This window comes from Mytilus trossulus, chromosome 12 (genome assembly GCF_036588685.1).
Source record: "Mytilus trossulus isolate FHL-02 chromosome 12, PNRI_Mtr1.1.1.hap1, whole genome shotgun sequence".
Lineage (NCBI taxonomy): Eukaryota > Metazoa > Mollusca > Bivalvia > Mytilida > Mytilidae > Mytilus > Mytilus trossulus.
This window is the reverse complement of record NC_086384.1, coordinates 42,345,545-42,359,816: the sequence shown is the minus strand read 5'-3', so window position 1 is coordinate 42,359,816 and position 14,272 is coordinate 42,345,545. Positions and strand designations below refer to the sequence as shown.

The 14,272-nt window shown below is 30.5% G+C and overlaps 1 protein-coding gene across 1 annotated transcript; it reads right to left on the bottom strand.

Annotated features, from left to right (window-relative positions):
- Window positions 1-404: 404 nt before the first annotated feature.
- LOC134692469 (spermidine synthase-like) lies at window positions 405-13,149 on the bottom strand. Its single transcript, XM_063552921.1, has 6 exons — window positions 12,962-13,149; window positions 10,434-10,554; window positions 9,442-9,534; window positions 8,736-8,889; window positions 7,275-7,358; window positions 405-562 (listed from the first exon to the last, which is right to left on the bottom strand). Exons 1-6 carry the CDS (start codon window positions 13,096-13,098, stop codon window positions 405-407), a joined length of 747 nt encoding a protein of 248 aa, XP_063408991.1. The 5' UTR covers window positions 13,099-13,149.
- Window positions 13,150-14,272: the final 1,123 nt, after the last annotated feature.

Genomic DNA, 14,272 nt, shown 5'->3' with positions numbered 1-14,272 from the left:
ATCAAATACCAATCAAAACATTTGTGACATTGGATGTGCTGCTAGAGAACATAAGACTGTTTGAAGTCAAAACCAACCAGTTTCCACAAAACACTGCACATAAATCATAAAATTGAGCAACACGAGTACAACACAAGAACATTCTCCAACTTGACCAGATGTGCTATATCGAAATGAATACAGGACAGAGGATTAATAAGCCAATAGAAACAACACAGATAGACATAAATAAAACAGAACAACAAGAAACATGAAATCAAAAAAGAAAGCAACTATAACCCCCTCCCTTCTAAATCAAAAATATCTTCAACTATTCATGTGTAGGATCGCTAGCAAGTGATATCGTTCGATATTTTTGAAGCAGCTTTAATAAAGAAGATGTTAATATGTTTGCTGGTATATTGTTACTTTAATACTGGATTCGTGCTACATAGAAGAAATCCAATATGGCCAGGTGCGTACGATGGAGTAACTGCATATCCATATGCTACTTTAGGAAATATCTTTTGCGAAAAAGTCATCAATCTTTTCACATATGATAGTTCAAAAAACATATCTTTACCTAAAAAGTTTTAAAAACATTCAATTTAAAATGTGGACAATGCATCTCATTCCGTTTCAAATATATACAAATATACATTTATGTTAAAAAAAATGTAACAACAAACTGTTTTTTTCTAATAATTTATTAGAATATGCTTTTTTTTACATTTATGAAATCAGAAATATACTAACTACCTATCAATTGTTTTATTATACTTTATGCTGAACAAGATTACCAAATAATTTTTACGAAACGATTAGTTAGACCATGCCATTAATTCACTCGCCTGTCTATAGAATATGTGAGTTTTAACTCTCTTTACTGGAAATTTGATTGCAATTGTTCGATCGTTTTTAGAAGGTGTATGTGCATAACTCTAATATGACGTTCTTTTTCTTCGTTCACTTTGGAATCATTTTCTAATTCTAATAGAACATAGACGTATATGGATGAATTATAATTGAAATTGCAACGCGTCAGTTGTATTTTGAACAACATCGGTGTCCCAAATGAACATTTGTGTTGGTGTTGCTCGTTATGTTTACATGTATCGGTTCATTTTTGTCGTGAAAATGTCTATTTTCTATAACGTTTTTGCTTCAAATCAAAATGCCTGGCTGTCCAACGTGTATTATAGGGCATACTGTAAAACATGGTATGGTACGATGGTATGGTATGTGTTATGGTATGATGGTATGGTACGAATACCATCATACCATGGTATGCATGAATGGTACCATGGTATGGTATGATGGTATGGTATAAATTAATATACCATGGTAAGAATTACTATACCATGGTACAAATTATTATATCATGGTATAACTTGATGGTGTGAAGCATGGTATGGTTTTTTGAAGTAGGAAATTTAGAAAAATCTATAATATGATTTTTTTTTTATTTGTTGAGATTATGTACATATAATCAGGTAACTATTAAGTTAAGGTAAGATAGATAGATATAATATCCTGTTCTGACAGGTTGAAATGGCTGTCAATTATTCTTTGAATTTTTGAGAAGTACTGCATATCTTATGATTATGTTATAGATAATGCATATTTTAAGGTTTTTCTTGTCGTAGAACACACCGAGGGGTGACAGGATTGATCAAATGAAAGACCGACCGGAGGGAGGTCTTTCTTTGAACAATCCTGACACCCCGAGGTGTGTTCTACGACAAGAAAAACCTTAAAATATGCATTATCTGACTTATATACCGTCAAAAAATATTAATTTTATAAAGATTTGTAAAATTAAGTATCCTTTTTTACCGACAACACTAAAGTGGGATATTCCTTTCTAATGCGTTCAGGTTTAATACGCCCTGCGGCTCATTTAAAATGTGAAATAAAACTCACTAAATAATTTAGATATAAATCTTTTAAAAATTGTTATCCATACACAATGCAAATATTACTGTAACTGCATGAAGTAAGACACAAATGTATTGTTACCATCCGATAACGGTGCATGACAAATACAAGACACATTGTAAGTTATTTATTGTATCACTTAGCTTATGGAAAAGGGGGAGGGGTATGTTTTTTTTACGTTTTGTTATGTTATTTCTATCGCGGAAAAGTTGTTATTTATTTATCCATTTTACTTGAATCGAATGAAAAATTCAGAAAGGTTGTCTTTCGAACAGCAATACATTTTATTAAAAGATAATCAGGATAAAATTATATACCCTCCGCACCCGACCCTTTCGTGTTATTCAATAGAATATAAGATTATTTTATTAGTTGATCAGTTGATAGAGTAAAAGGTATACATACATTTTAAAAAGTTACGAACTGACACGAAGACGAATATAAATACATATAGGTCACAGTATGATTTCCTATTCAGTGTGTATCGTTCTGAACATGCATGAAATATTTTCCACTGGACGTTAAGCAATCAACCAATTCAGTTTGACTCGATAAGATTTTCCAAATCTTACACACAAATATGTTAAATTTTGATTTTTTTTATGAAAGTCTACATTACAATTCATCTGACCTATATGATAATGTTTCTTTCTTATAGCGATAAATCAACAAAACTTCACGTTATTTTTTTTCTAAAATTAAATTGCGGGTCTACAATGACGGTTTCTTTTACATCTATAATCGGTTGAACTTTAGAAAATAAATTTCGAAATCGGCAACAAAATACTATAAGACGAATAAAATTTTGAAGTAAATCATAGATTGCATGTTAATCAAGGAAAATAATGACCGTACACAGGTCATTATTGTATGCCTTGGAGCATATACCATTGAAACATGGTATCGTCCGGGTTGATTCTGAAAAAGAATGACCTGACGTTCTGAAAGAGAATAACTCCATATAGGTATATAAAATCTAGATAATGTAGTTAAAGTTTGATGGCATAACCTTCTGTCAATGGTCAACTTTTATATTGTTTAGAAATATGACACTTTAAACAGTTGCATATGCTGTCTACATCTATGGCCAATAAATCCAACTAAAAATGTGAATAAAAGGTGAATGCATCTCCTGTGTGGATTAGAAAACACCATACTTTCAAATTTAACTGTCACTAAATATAATATACTCTTTGCTATGTTAATTCATACATGGATAGATAGCACATGTTGTAGTCTAAGAGTGTATTTTGTTTTCTTCATTATATATAAAAACAATGTGAATGAAGGAAGTGAATACACAATATCAACCAAGGAATGTGTCTTTTTTATTATGTGAAATTTTAATAAACAACTTTATTTCATTTTTTTTAAATTAATTGAAAAAAATGAATAGTTTGTATACTACATGTAATAATAATAATATAATCATATCCAGTTATGTCTTGAAAGTCAGGATAAACAACAACACAGAAAATTGTGTTATTATTAAACAACCATGAAACAACGCATCACATAGGATACAACGCTATTAAGCTTGTAATGGTCATTATAAGATGCATTATTTTAATTTAATCAAAGATGAAAATGATTTATATGATATTGATATATTGATATTTCAATTCTCCATCAATAGTTCCAGTTATTATTTTTATTAATTTGTTATGGTCACTTGTGTTTCTACTTTGCTGTATTGCTTCACCTTTAATAATACTAAAATGAATGCTGTGAGTGACAGCTATATTTCTGTGCAGATATAGATAAGACTAGGTTTCTTTAAAATGTATTTCAAGGTCAATAATGCCATGTATTGTAAACCTTTGACCTTAAATTACATCAACATCTAAGAACAACATTTTTTTCGTTTGAGATTTCTTAGTTGAGACTTTAATAAAGGGTTATAATCATTTGCTAGACGAAAAAAATCTATAATTTCATCTGATGTTCCATCGAATATTATGAATACAGATTGTCCCTATATCTGCCATGATAGAATATTGTTTATTCAGACTTGCTCAATTAGTTTATGCATAGATGTAATAACATCTATGGTTTATGGAAATTAGGGTTTTAATTTTTTTTTTTTATTTTTATCATAGTTTTCATTTAGTACTACCGGATATTTTTGTTTGTTATATGGACCCTCCCACCCCTATGTTAAAATTGTTTTGTCTTCAAACAAATCCCCAGAATGATTTTCTTGACATTTTCAGAAGTGACACAATTTGCTGGCAATGCCATTGTGGTCGAGTAACATAAAATTTCAGGTCAGGCCTGGTACATTGAAATAACGGACAATTAACGACAGATAATCCAATGCTGTCTAGTCATGTTGTTCAAAAAAATATCCAAGCAAATTGACTAATCTATGATTTATTAAAAACTCCATTTAAGGAATATTAACATAATATACAGTTTACAACTGTACATTCAAAGATTCATCGGTACGTCACTTTCACACATCATAAATGGATTTCTTTACATTCCGCATCAAAATAAGCAACAGTGTCCAATACTGTGCACACACAAAAACCACGCATAGAGTCCAATAATATGTGTGGACAAAACCATGCAACAGTCTGAGCGGACAAAAATATCAAAACTAAATACAGTTGAATGATCTTGAATAGTAATGTAACACAACTTCTATGAATCTACAAGTTCTCCCAAGATATGCTAAAATCTGTCCAGAATAACAAAATCCTTTTTAAACTTTCATATTGTATTGGTCTTTTCTCGCCTTCAATTCTACTTAACACTTAAACAGAGGGCTCTTATATAACTTTATCTCCAAATATTCTCCAACTCTTTGTTTACAAAAATAAAACATATAAATCATATAAAAGTATTTACTGCGTGACCTACCGAACATGCTATAATCATGTTAATCTTATAGTAGCATAGCCATTTGACTTAATGACTTTAACAGACGATAACCAAAATGTTAAATATGACAAAATTAATTACAGTGGACAAAATAACACTAGTACAGCAATAAAAAAATAGCAATAAAAAGTCCTGTAATTGAACAAAAGTTTAAGTCACGGCAGATTATATTCTTACTTACTACAACTAATCACCAACCACACTGGCAAGGATAGGACAAGAATGAATCAAGATTTCCACAATTTAAATTTTTGTTTACAACTTTATGAAGTTCTTAACTTGTTTAACGTATGTCAATATCCTAACTTAAAAGAACTAACTCCGCTTTTGAATGTGTGTGAGCAATTCTTTTCTAAATTAATTGTTTTGATTCTAAATGTCTTGAAAAAATTGAACGAATAAATATTTTGTTTACATTGTTTTTCAACAAATACTCTTGTTCCTGTTTCTTATTGAATAAAAAAGAGTTTGTTTTGCATAGGTCAAAAAAGAAAGATAAGAAAACAGATAATTAATAAAAACATTAATAAAAAAATAAGTTTAAGAATAGCTAAAGAATAAAGACTTTTCTAAATTTTCTACTTCCAAAAACATGCATAATGCTTCATACCATCAAGTTATACCATGGTATAAATTTTTTTACCATGGTATAGTAATTTGTACCATGGTATAGTAATTTGTACCATACCATCATACCATACCATGGTACTAGTTATGCATACCATGGTATGATGGTATTCGTACCATACCACCATACCATACCACATACCATACCATCGTACCATACCATGTTTTACAGTTTGCCGTATTATAGGTATACACAAGTTTAATTTTTTCCTATAAGAATCAATATTATATCACACCATGCTCTATTTTCATTTGATTATTGGTATACAGTATATTCGTCAATATTTTACAACTCGCCACCACTCCGTTTATTATATGTATACTGACGTATCTAGCCATGTTTAAATGACATATAACATGCATGTAATCATTGTTAATGACTCATGTAGCTTAACTATATTTCAGCAGTGTCAAAATGAGCAATCAATACTTGTAATGAAGGAATAACTCTATCTCTAATATTTTATGCTCTGACGTAGCTCTGTACTTTAATATCTTTGACACATTCCCCGGATCCTTTCTAAATTTAACATTTCCTTGTGTTGCATTGCTGATGTGCTTTGTCTTTATGCCTTGTGGTACATTTTTGTTACATATTTGTTTGTTTATATATATATATCTAATACCTCTTAATGTGATACATATAATGAACGATTGAAATGAATTCATAAAATAAATTTAAAGCTGAAAAATTGTTATTGTTGGCATTTGTTTTCTGTGTAGACAAATGGAAGAAGAATCTTAATACTACATATTGAAGACTTGATCACTTTGATAGGCCGCTTGTCAAAATACCATATGTGAAGATAGTCGGTAAGATGAATTCTTCATAAATGTGTGCTAGTGACCTTACACGATATATATGGGGTCATCGAATTTCATATGGTATTTCGAGCTACGCTAACATAACATTCAACTAATGATATTGGGATAAGGATTGTCTTCTTTCCACTTAATACATCTAAACTATTTAAAGAAAAATACAACACAAACTTATGTTTGTTGACTAGCTCGAGTACTGCATATTGTGAGCTGCCGATTTAATAAGACAAATGATCAATATAAACATATCACACACTATACAATGTGAAAACAATAACATCATTGTTCAACAAAAAATATATACTCTTATGGACCTCACTTATCAAATGAGAAAAAGAAAAACATAATTTTGTTTGTAAATATCGAAATAGAAAAGAAAGCGAGTCATTAGGACTCAAGGGCTATGAAAGTTTTTAGTACAAAAGTCGAAATACGATTACGTGTGTATAGCCAATCAACCTACATAAAAATATATTTACAAAAACACAAAATTATGCAAATCTTTTTCCTTAAACAATCCTTAAAAATACGGTGTTCACAGTACGCAGTACAGGCTAGAATAAACTATATAAAACAGTCACTTTACTACCTAATTTGTTTTGGCGCCAAAAATTCCTACGCCTACAAATACATGTATTACACATGCGCAAGAAGACAATCAATTCCCGTTATACTTATGTGCCTCGGGAATTTTTTATTAATTTAATAATAACAAAAGGTTGATCCTGTACCCCTTTTTGACATTTTAACCTATCATGTGACTTTGTCTGGTTTTTTTTGTTCATACATTGTTGGCAATACTATGGATTTTGACGCGACTGTCCTAAATTTTTTGTACTAGTGACAGTACGAACTACAAAACCAGGTTTAATCTACAATTCTTTACATTAGAAAATACATTTAACAGGTGAAGAATACGCCAGTTGTTATCCATTCCTTTGATGTATATGAGGTTTTGATGTGGACATGGGATTATATAACGGGACTTTCTGTTTTGGATTTCTACTCGATATCCGATTTACCTTCAGAACAAATCAATCCGTTAGGTTTTAATGCTCTTTTCATACTGTTATAATAACCTTCATCATGTAATCCTTCAGCTATTCCTATAAAAAATTAAGATAGCACGTTAACTTTTAATAAGTCTATATCTACACCCAAAGGCAAGGATGTATAACTACCAGATTAATGGCTTTATGATAAAAAGGGGCGTAGTTCTCAGACAATAAAATTAAGAATGGAAATGGGGAATGTGTCAAAGAGACAACAACCTGACCACAGAACAGACAATAACAGATGGTCACCAACAGGTCTTCAAAGTAGCAAGAAATTAAGATAGGTCTATCTGATATCAACTTTATCTGTGATGGTTGGACCTATGTCTGTAAATAGTTTTTATATCTTCTCATAGAACATTTAAGAAAGGTATGTATTAAATCATACAATGACGGAATGTCACTAACTACTGAGCAAAAGATACCATAGGGGACCAATAGTTTATCGACAGCATGGTCGACCCAGTGCTATATAAAATGAAATAAAAATGACACAAATTGAAACCGTCGAAAGTGCTCATCTCAATTTACAATCGTCAGGAATTATCACATATGCACACTTAGAGCTGTGTGACTAAAAAAGGTCTAAATTGTAACTAACTTCGGCAATAGAAAAAGGGAGTTGTAACCTTAGTTTCTTAATAATTTAGCCTTCATAAGGCTCGCTCAAAGCTAAACTTTTAAAACTTTGGGGGTAATCTCGGGAGGTGTTAGTCATCAATATTGCTACCCTATTTTTTTAGATGGAGAATATGAGAAAACGTATATTCTCTAAGAAGGATAAGCAAACATGATGTTAAGATCTAAATATATCAATCGACAATATAGCATTGCGTTTTCAAAAAAAAATAACTTATGATAAGAACGTTTTCCGCCATATTGATTATTTTGATTTAATCATTATTTTTTTTTGTTAGAGATGATCGCTTCATTTTCTCAAAAATATGGACGTAAAATTATTCTTGATTTACTCTTAATTTTGTATTGCAAAGTCACGAAAAAGACGACCATGTCCGATGTCATCACAGATACAACATTTTGTATAAGAATGGTAACTTGCATTGGCACTACACATCCTCTTTAAATTGATAATGATGTGCATGATATTACCAATGTTATTTCAACTGATCGGGCGGAGCTTATGTTCTAATTTGCACAAGAACAGTCTATTCAAAGATATGTGTGATAAGGATGATTGCCGTTATAATTATTATTGAATTCTAATCACCTGTCAGTGTCATCAAACGCATATACACACGAACTGAGTGTATGATATGGGACGAATAACTAAACACTTTATTGATGCGTTTATCCCAAAACTCCCGTCTATAGATGGACTGGTCTTAACTAAGCGAACTTTTAAACCCCGGCAAGGCAAGTGAAATAAATCTAGTAATAACAATATGTAAATAATTAAATAAACTCTACCTGTCTTATCCTGTGGGTCTGTCATAATAACATCAAAAGCACCTTTTTGATTCTTTATGTATTCAATGCCATCCTCAATAACTAATTCTGCCCTGACATCACTAAAACTTTCGGCCAATTTTGGAAAATATTTCTTACAAACATCAACAACTTTCTAAAACGACATACATAACTATTGTTAATACATACTGCTTTTGGTTGAATTGTAAAAGAAGTTCTTGATTTATATGTAGAACGCAAGTGATAACAAAAGAAAATAAAAAAAAACAAAAATATTTATCTCCGACCCACCTTAAAACCCCTTCTTAAAAACATACACACATAAAAAATACCAACTAGTAATAATATCAAAAGAATGTATCATATACAAAAACAACATCAGAAGTTAGAAAAACAATAAATGTGAAATCACAATATAGACTATATGAAAACAGAAAGAAAAGCAAAGCCAAATCAACTTGTCGTTTGTTGCTGTATATCATATTAATTTTCGTTAATCTGTTTTGTACATAGATCAAGTGATTACTTTTCACGTTTGAACATTTTTACATTTTTTCATTTCGGGCTCTTTTATAGCTTATTTTTAATGTTCATTGCTCATTGTTAAAGGGCTCACTATTGTTTACATCATTTGCAATGGTTGAGCATTGTCTCCATAAAAGTCATATCATATCTTCCTATATCTATAATTATTCCATATTGTCACCTCGTCAATTTCGCAGACGACAACTTTTTCTACTGACGGATGTTTCAGAATTTCTCTGGCTGCTCCACCATCTCCTCCCCCAACTATCAATACCTGAAGTAGAAAAAGGGCGTTTTTACCTGTCATAGGTCAAACTCCGAAACAGTGGTGAAAGGCTTCGCTAAACTTTCAACGTAGCGTAGTACAGAGGACGTAACCGCTGTTTCGAAGTTTGGTCATAGGTGTATCTTACTTTTTACGTTAGATGACGACATTTAAAGTCCAAATTTGTAATATTTCTATCATTATTTGCTTTTGGTTTATATCAATAAACAGGGAGAATAAAATTGAGAATTTAAGACTAAACTAATATTTATTTTGACTTGTGTCTGATCCTTTTTGATATTTTTGCAAAAAAAATATGCTTGAACACATTACTATAATTAAGTACATTATACAATCGAATAACTATATGTTACAAATGCAAAAATAACACAGTCACATACTCTGTTCGTTTTATGTTCTTTTGTGATGTTGTTTTTTATTTTATGGAACACGCATGTATGTTGTTTTAAATATTCAGCATACTTTAAAATTCAATTGACTACAGATCACGTATGCTAGTTTCGGTTTCAAGGATTCTACTTGTTGTCTTGAAGACCTTTCGGGTCCTCTGGGTTTTCATTTTGATACGTACCTCTAAATATTTGTTGTTAGGAATCCATTATTACAAGAAAAAAACATCTCCTTTTGTAATAACAATGTGTCAGTAAAGTTAGCCACAAATTTTGCATTTTGCGCAATTAAAAAAAATCGAGTTTATGGTTAATTTGACAAAAAAGGCAAAATACTGTCTATTATTAGATTCATTTATTTCGAACTTATTTACCAATAATATTTGATTGCGTGGTTTTGCAAAAGTCTGCCTACATATAGACAATTGCAAACGCGATTCACGAAAATTTGCATACTAGGAGTAATAATGAATCAATAGGAATAAAATAAATCAATACCCTTTTCGCATCCGGATGACAGTTCAGAGGTAAGTTAGCCATCATCTCGTGGTATACAAATTCGTCAAGCTCTGCAACTTGAACGATCCCATCCAAGACAAGAACATTTCCAAACAATTGACTGTAAAAAAGATACTTTTATCAATGACACAAACGATATTAATATAAGATTTTTTTTTTTGCAAAATAAAAGGCCATAAACATGTTAGTATGTAAGACAACTATTAATGAATTGGTTTGATGTTTTATTCAATTTACATATAACAGGTAAGGATTAGAGTTAAAATAAACGAGTGACCGTTGAAAAAAGAAATGTTATGACAATTCTTGAACCAATGCATACAAACATCATAAACTCAGTCTTCTATGTAAGATTTTATCCTTTTTTCTCATAAATTTTATATAATGGTCAATTTTTTTTCAATCAGTCAGTGTTGTTGTGCAAATATGGCAGGCAATTAATGTTCGTTTTCTGAATTCGAAGTTTAACGGTTGTCATCACTCAACAAAAAGCATGTGTTTTGAGCACGTGTTTAACATGTACAATCAGGTAATAGTTTTTTTTAAGGACACCCATGCGTATTGCGATCACCGGATTTTTACGAGATGTGTCACACTGAGTTCGCTTGCATACGGAAAATATGTCGGGCGAATTGCTTCCTGGAAGGAAGCAATGTGAATAAAGTGATCTTTTGAACAGAAAGTAAAGAAGGTCTTCAAAATAGCTTAAATAACTTATCAAATTACTGTGAAAAATGGCAATTACGTCTAAATACTAAAAAAACAAAAACAATAATCATTGAACAAAGAACTACAAAACTGGAACCATACATTGTAAGGTTCAATAATGAAAAAATTGATAACGTTACTGAATATAAATTTCTGGGCACTCTGATAAAAAATAACGGAAATTCAAATGCAAGTTTAACAGATTTAGACAAATAAGCTAGGAAAGCTCTGTTTTCATTAAAAACACATGCAGCCTTTTGGGAAAATTTCCCTGTTAATGTATCCTGTAATTTTTTTTATTCTCTTATAAAACCAATTTTAACATATAATGCTGAAATACCATACATGGATACATACCAATCTGATTATAGAGCAAAAGGCAGATTAAAATCTCAAAACAAAGATATAGATACTTTCCAATATTTGGATAAGACTCCCTTCGAAAAGGTTCATGTTAATTTCTGTAAATATATTCTAGGTACTAAAAAAACATCTGCTAATTTAGGTGTTAAAGCTGAACTTGGTAGACAATCAATAGAAAAATATATAAAAACGCAAGCAATTCTTTATTGGGCTAGATTAAATACTGAAAACATAAACCCGGTACTAAAAGAAAGTTATACATTAAGTAAACACCTTGATTCACAAGGAGTTTATACTTGGTTCACTTTTATAAAAGACTCAACACAAGAAATGAATATTGATACACAAAAGGTAATGTCCTGTCAAAACATGGAACAAGTTAACAAATTAAAAACTTGGATTAAGAATATTACAAGTAAATTTTATTCAGAACTACTGGAAAATAAAATAAATAGTTTGAACGAAAATAACAAACTTTTTCTTTACAAAATATTAAAGTCAAACAAGACCAAGAATTTTATCTTGCATATCAAAATTTTGAAACTAGACGTTTATTTACAAAAATCAGAATTGCTCATTGAAAAGGGCTGATATCTAAAAATACCTCGAGACAATAGAACATGTCCAACTTGTAAAACCTTAGAAGATGAACATCACTTTCTCCTCCACTGTCAAATTAATAACATTTTACGTATAAAACTCTTTAATGACATGGCAATAGATAATCCTATGTTTCCAAATCTATCTGATACACAAAAACTAATAATCCTACTAAATCCTTCTAATATAAACCAAGGGAAAAAACAGGTTCCTTTATAAAACAGTCTTTAGAGCTGAGGACAGGGGACTCTTAGTTAGTTTTACTTGTATATATATATAGATATGTGTGTGTTCAACTCAGTTATTTTATTGTTGTTGTTACTTTTGTTTATGTCACAAGTATAATGTTACTTATATGACAAATAAAGATTATTTAAATGTGAACAAATTAAAGAATTTTCTTCAGAAACAAAGGTTGTGTAAATAAGTTTCAAAATGAAAACTATCCATTGAGTTATAAAAAAGCCCATTTAATTTGAGGTTTCTTATGACTTTAATTGTGTTTTGACAAAGTGTACATTTTTTTGTACCTAAATCAGGCCGTTAATTATCTAGTTTGAATTGTATTACATTTGTAAATAATTGGGCCTTAATAGCTAACTACGTGGTATAGGTTTTACTATTTGTTGAAGGCTGTTCCTTATCAAATGGCAAAATCAAAATCTAAACACATCAAACGAATGAGAAAATGTCATATTCCTGACATGGTCTGGTAAGTACAGGCATTTCTTTCTGTATACAAGGGTGGATTAAGCTAAGAATATATTCCGTGATGTAACTTAATAATTGTGCAATTCTGTCTTTGCCAAACAAATATTATTATGTCCAGCACTCACCTTTTGAATACAATAATTTCTTGATATTTGGATGTTTCCTTGTGCAAAAGTTTCTCCATTTTAATACCAAAACTCAAATCTGAATATGGCATTTCCTCGCTTTCCATACGGCACCAATTCCCGTCTATAACAGCCATTATATTGGAGTTGAAGCCTTTTTTCTAAAGCTAACTAAATCATCATTTAAATATAAATGTTTACGGGTCTGGATGAGAAAATAATGAACACAAAATACAGTATAAAGTGTAAAAGAAAAGAGAAAAATAGGCTGTAATAAAGAATAGAGAATATTGTGGTGCTATAATATTTTGAATTGAGAAAAAAAGGACTAAAATAAAAAAAATAATAAATTGGCATATAAGTAGAGAATACAGAAATGATTTGACCCCAGCAATATACCCGCATTAATTGGAGCAAATTAAATGCAATATATCCACTGGTATGGTAGTAATATTGAGCTAGTCAAGTAAATACTCCTTTCTATTAATTAATTTAATTGATTTTCATCTGTATCATAGATACAATTACCACTAAAACAATCAAGGTTATGACTTCTTAGGAACCTCAGTATGAGTAGATCTAAGTAAAAAATTACTATTGAGCTCCAAAATAGTCTCAAACTTGTAAGAGAAAAATTCAATAGCAAAACGACATTGTATATTCACAACAAAAAATATTTTGACGAAAACTGCATTGGTCAGGAAGCATTCCGAATTAAAAACAAAATAAATCAAAGGCGATGTACAATATTCTACTGTAAAACCGCAATATATAATTATATATAATTACTGTCTTTAAAAGGGGGAAATATGTGGTTTTATAGACTTTTGAAAAAATGAAAATCAATTGTGATGCTGACAATTAATATGATACTCCTCTTCATTTATTACGGCTGCACGGAAAGTGAAAGTAACTTCTGTGCTGACATGAATTACCATTTATATGGTTATCATCATAAATTAACTGTGTACAAACTTAAGAATATTTTGAAAAACTATAAGGCGTTTCTACTTCTGGAGTAGATTACCCTCAAGTTAGCTGTATTTGGCAAAACGTCAAGGAATTTTGGTCTTCATGCTGATCAACTTCATATTTTATTCAGCTTTTTCAACTTTTTTGTATTCGAGCGTCACTGATGAGTCTTGTAGACGAAACGCTCGTCTGGCGTAAATATATAATTTAATCCTGGTATCTATCATGAGTTTATTCAATTCTAGGTCATTATGATTCTGTTGGTACATTGTTTTATTGACAATTATACGACATCTCCTTATTTTAAATAAAACAAGAGACAGGTGCTATAAAATATGA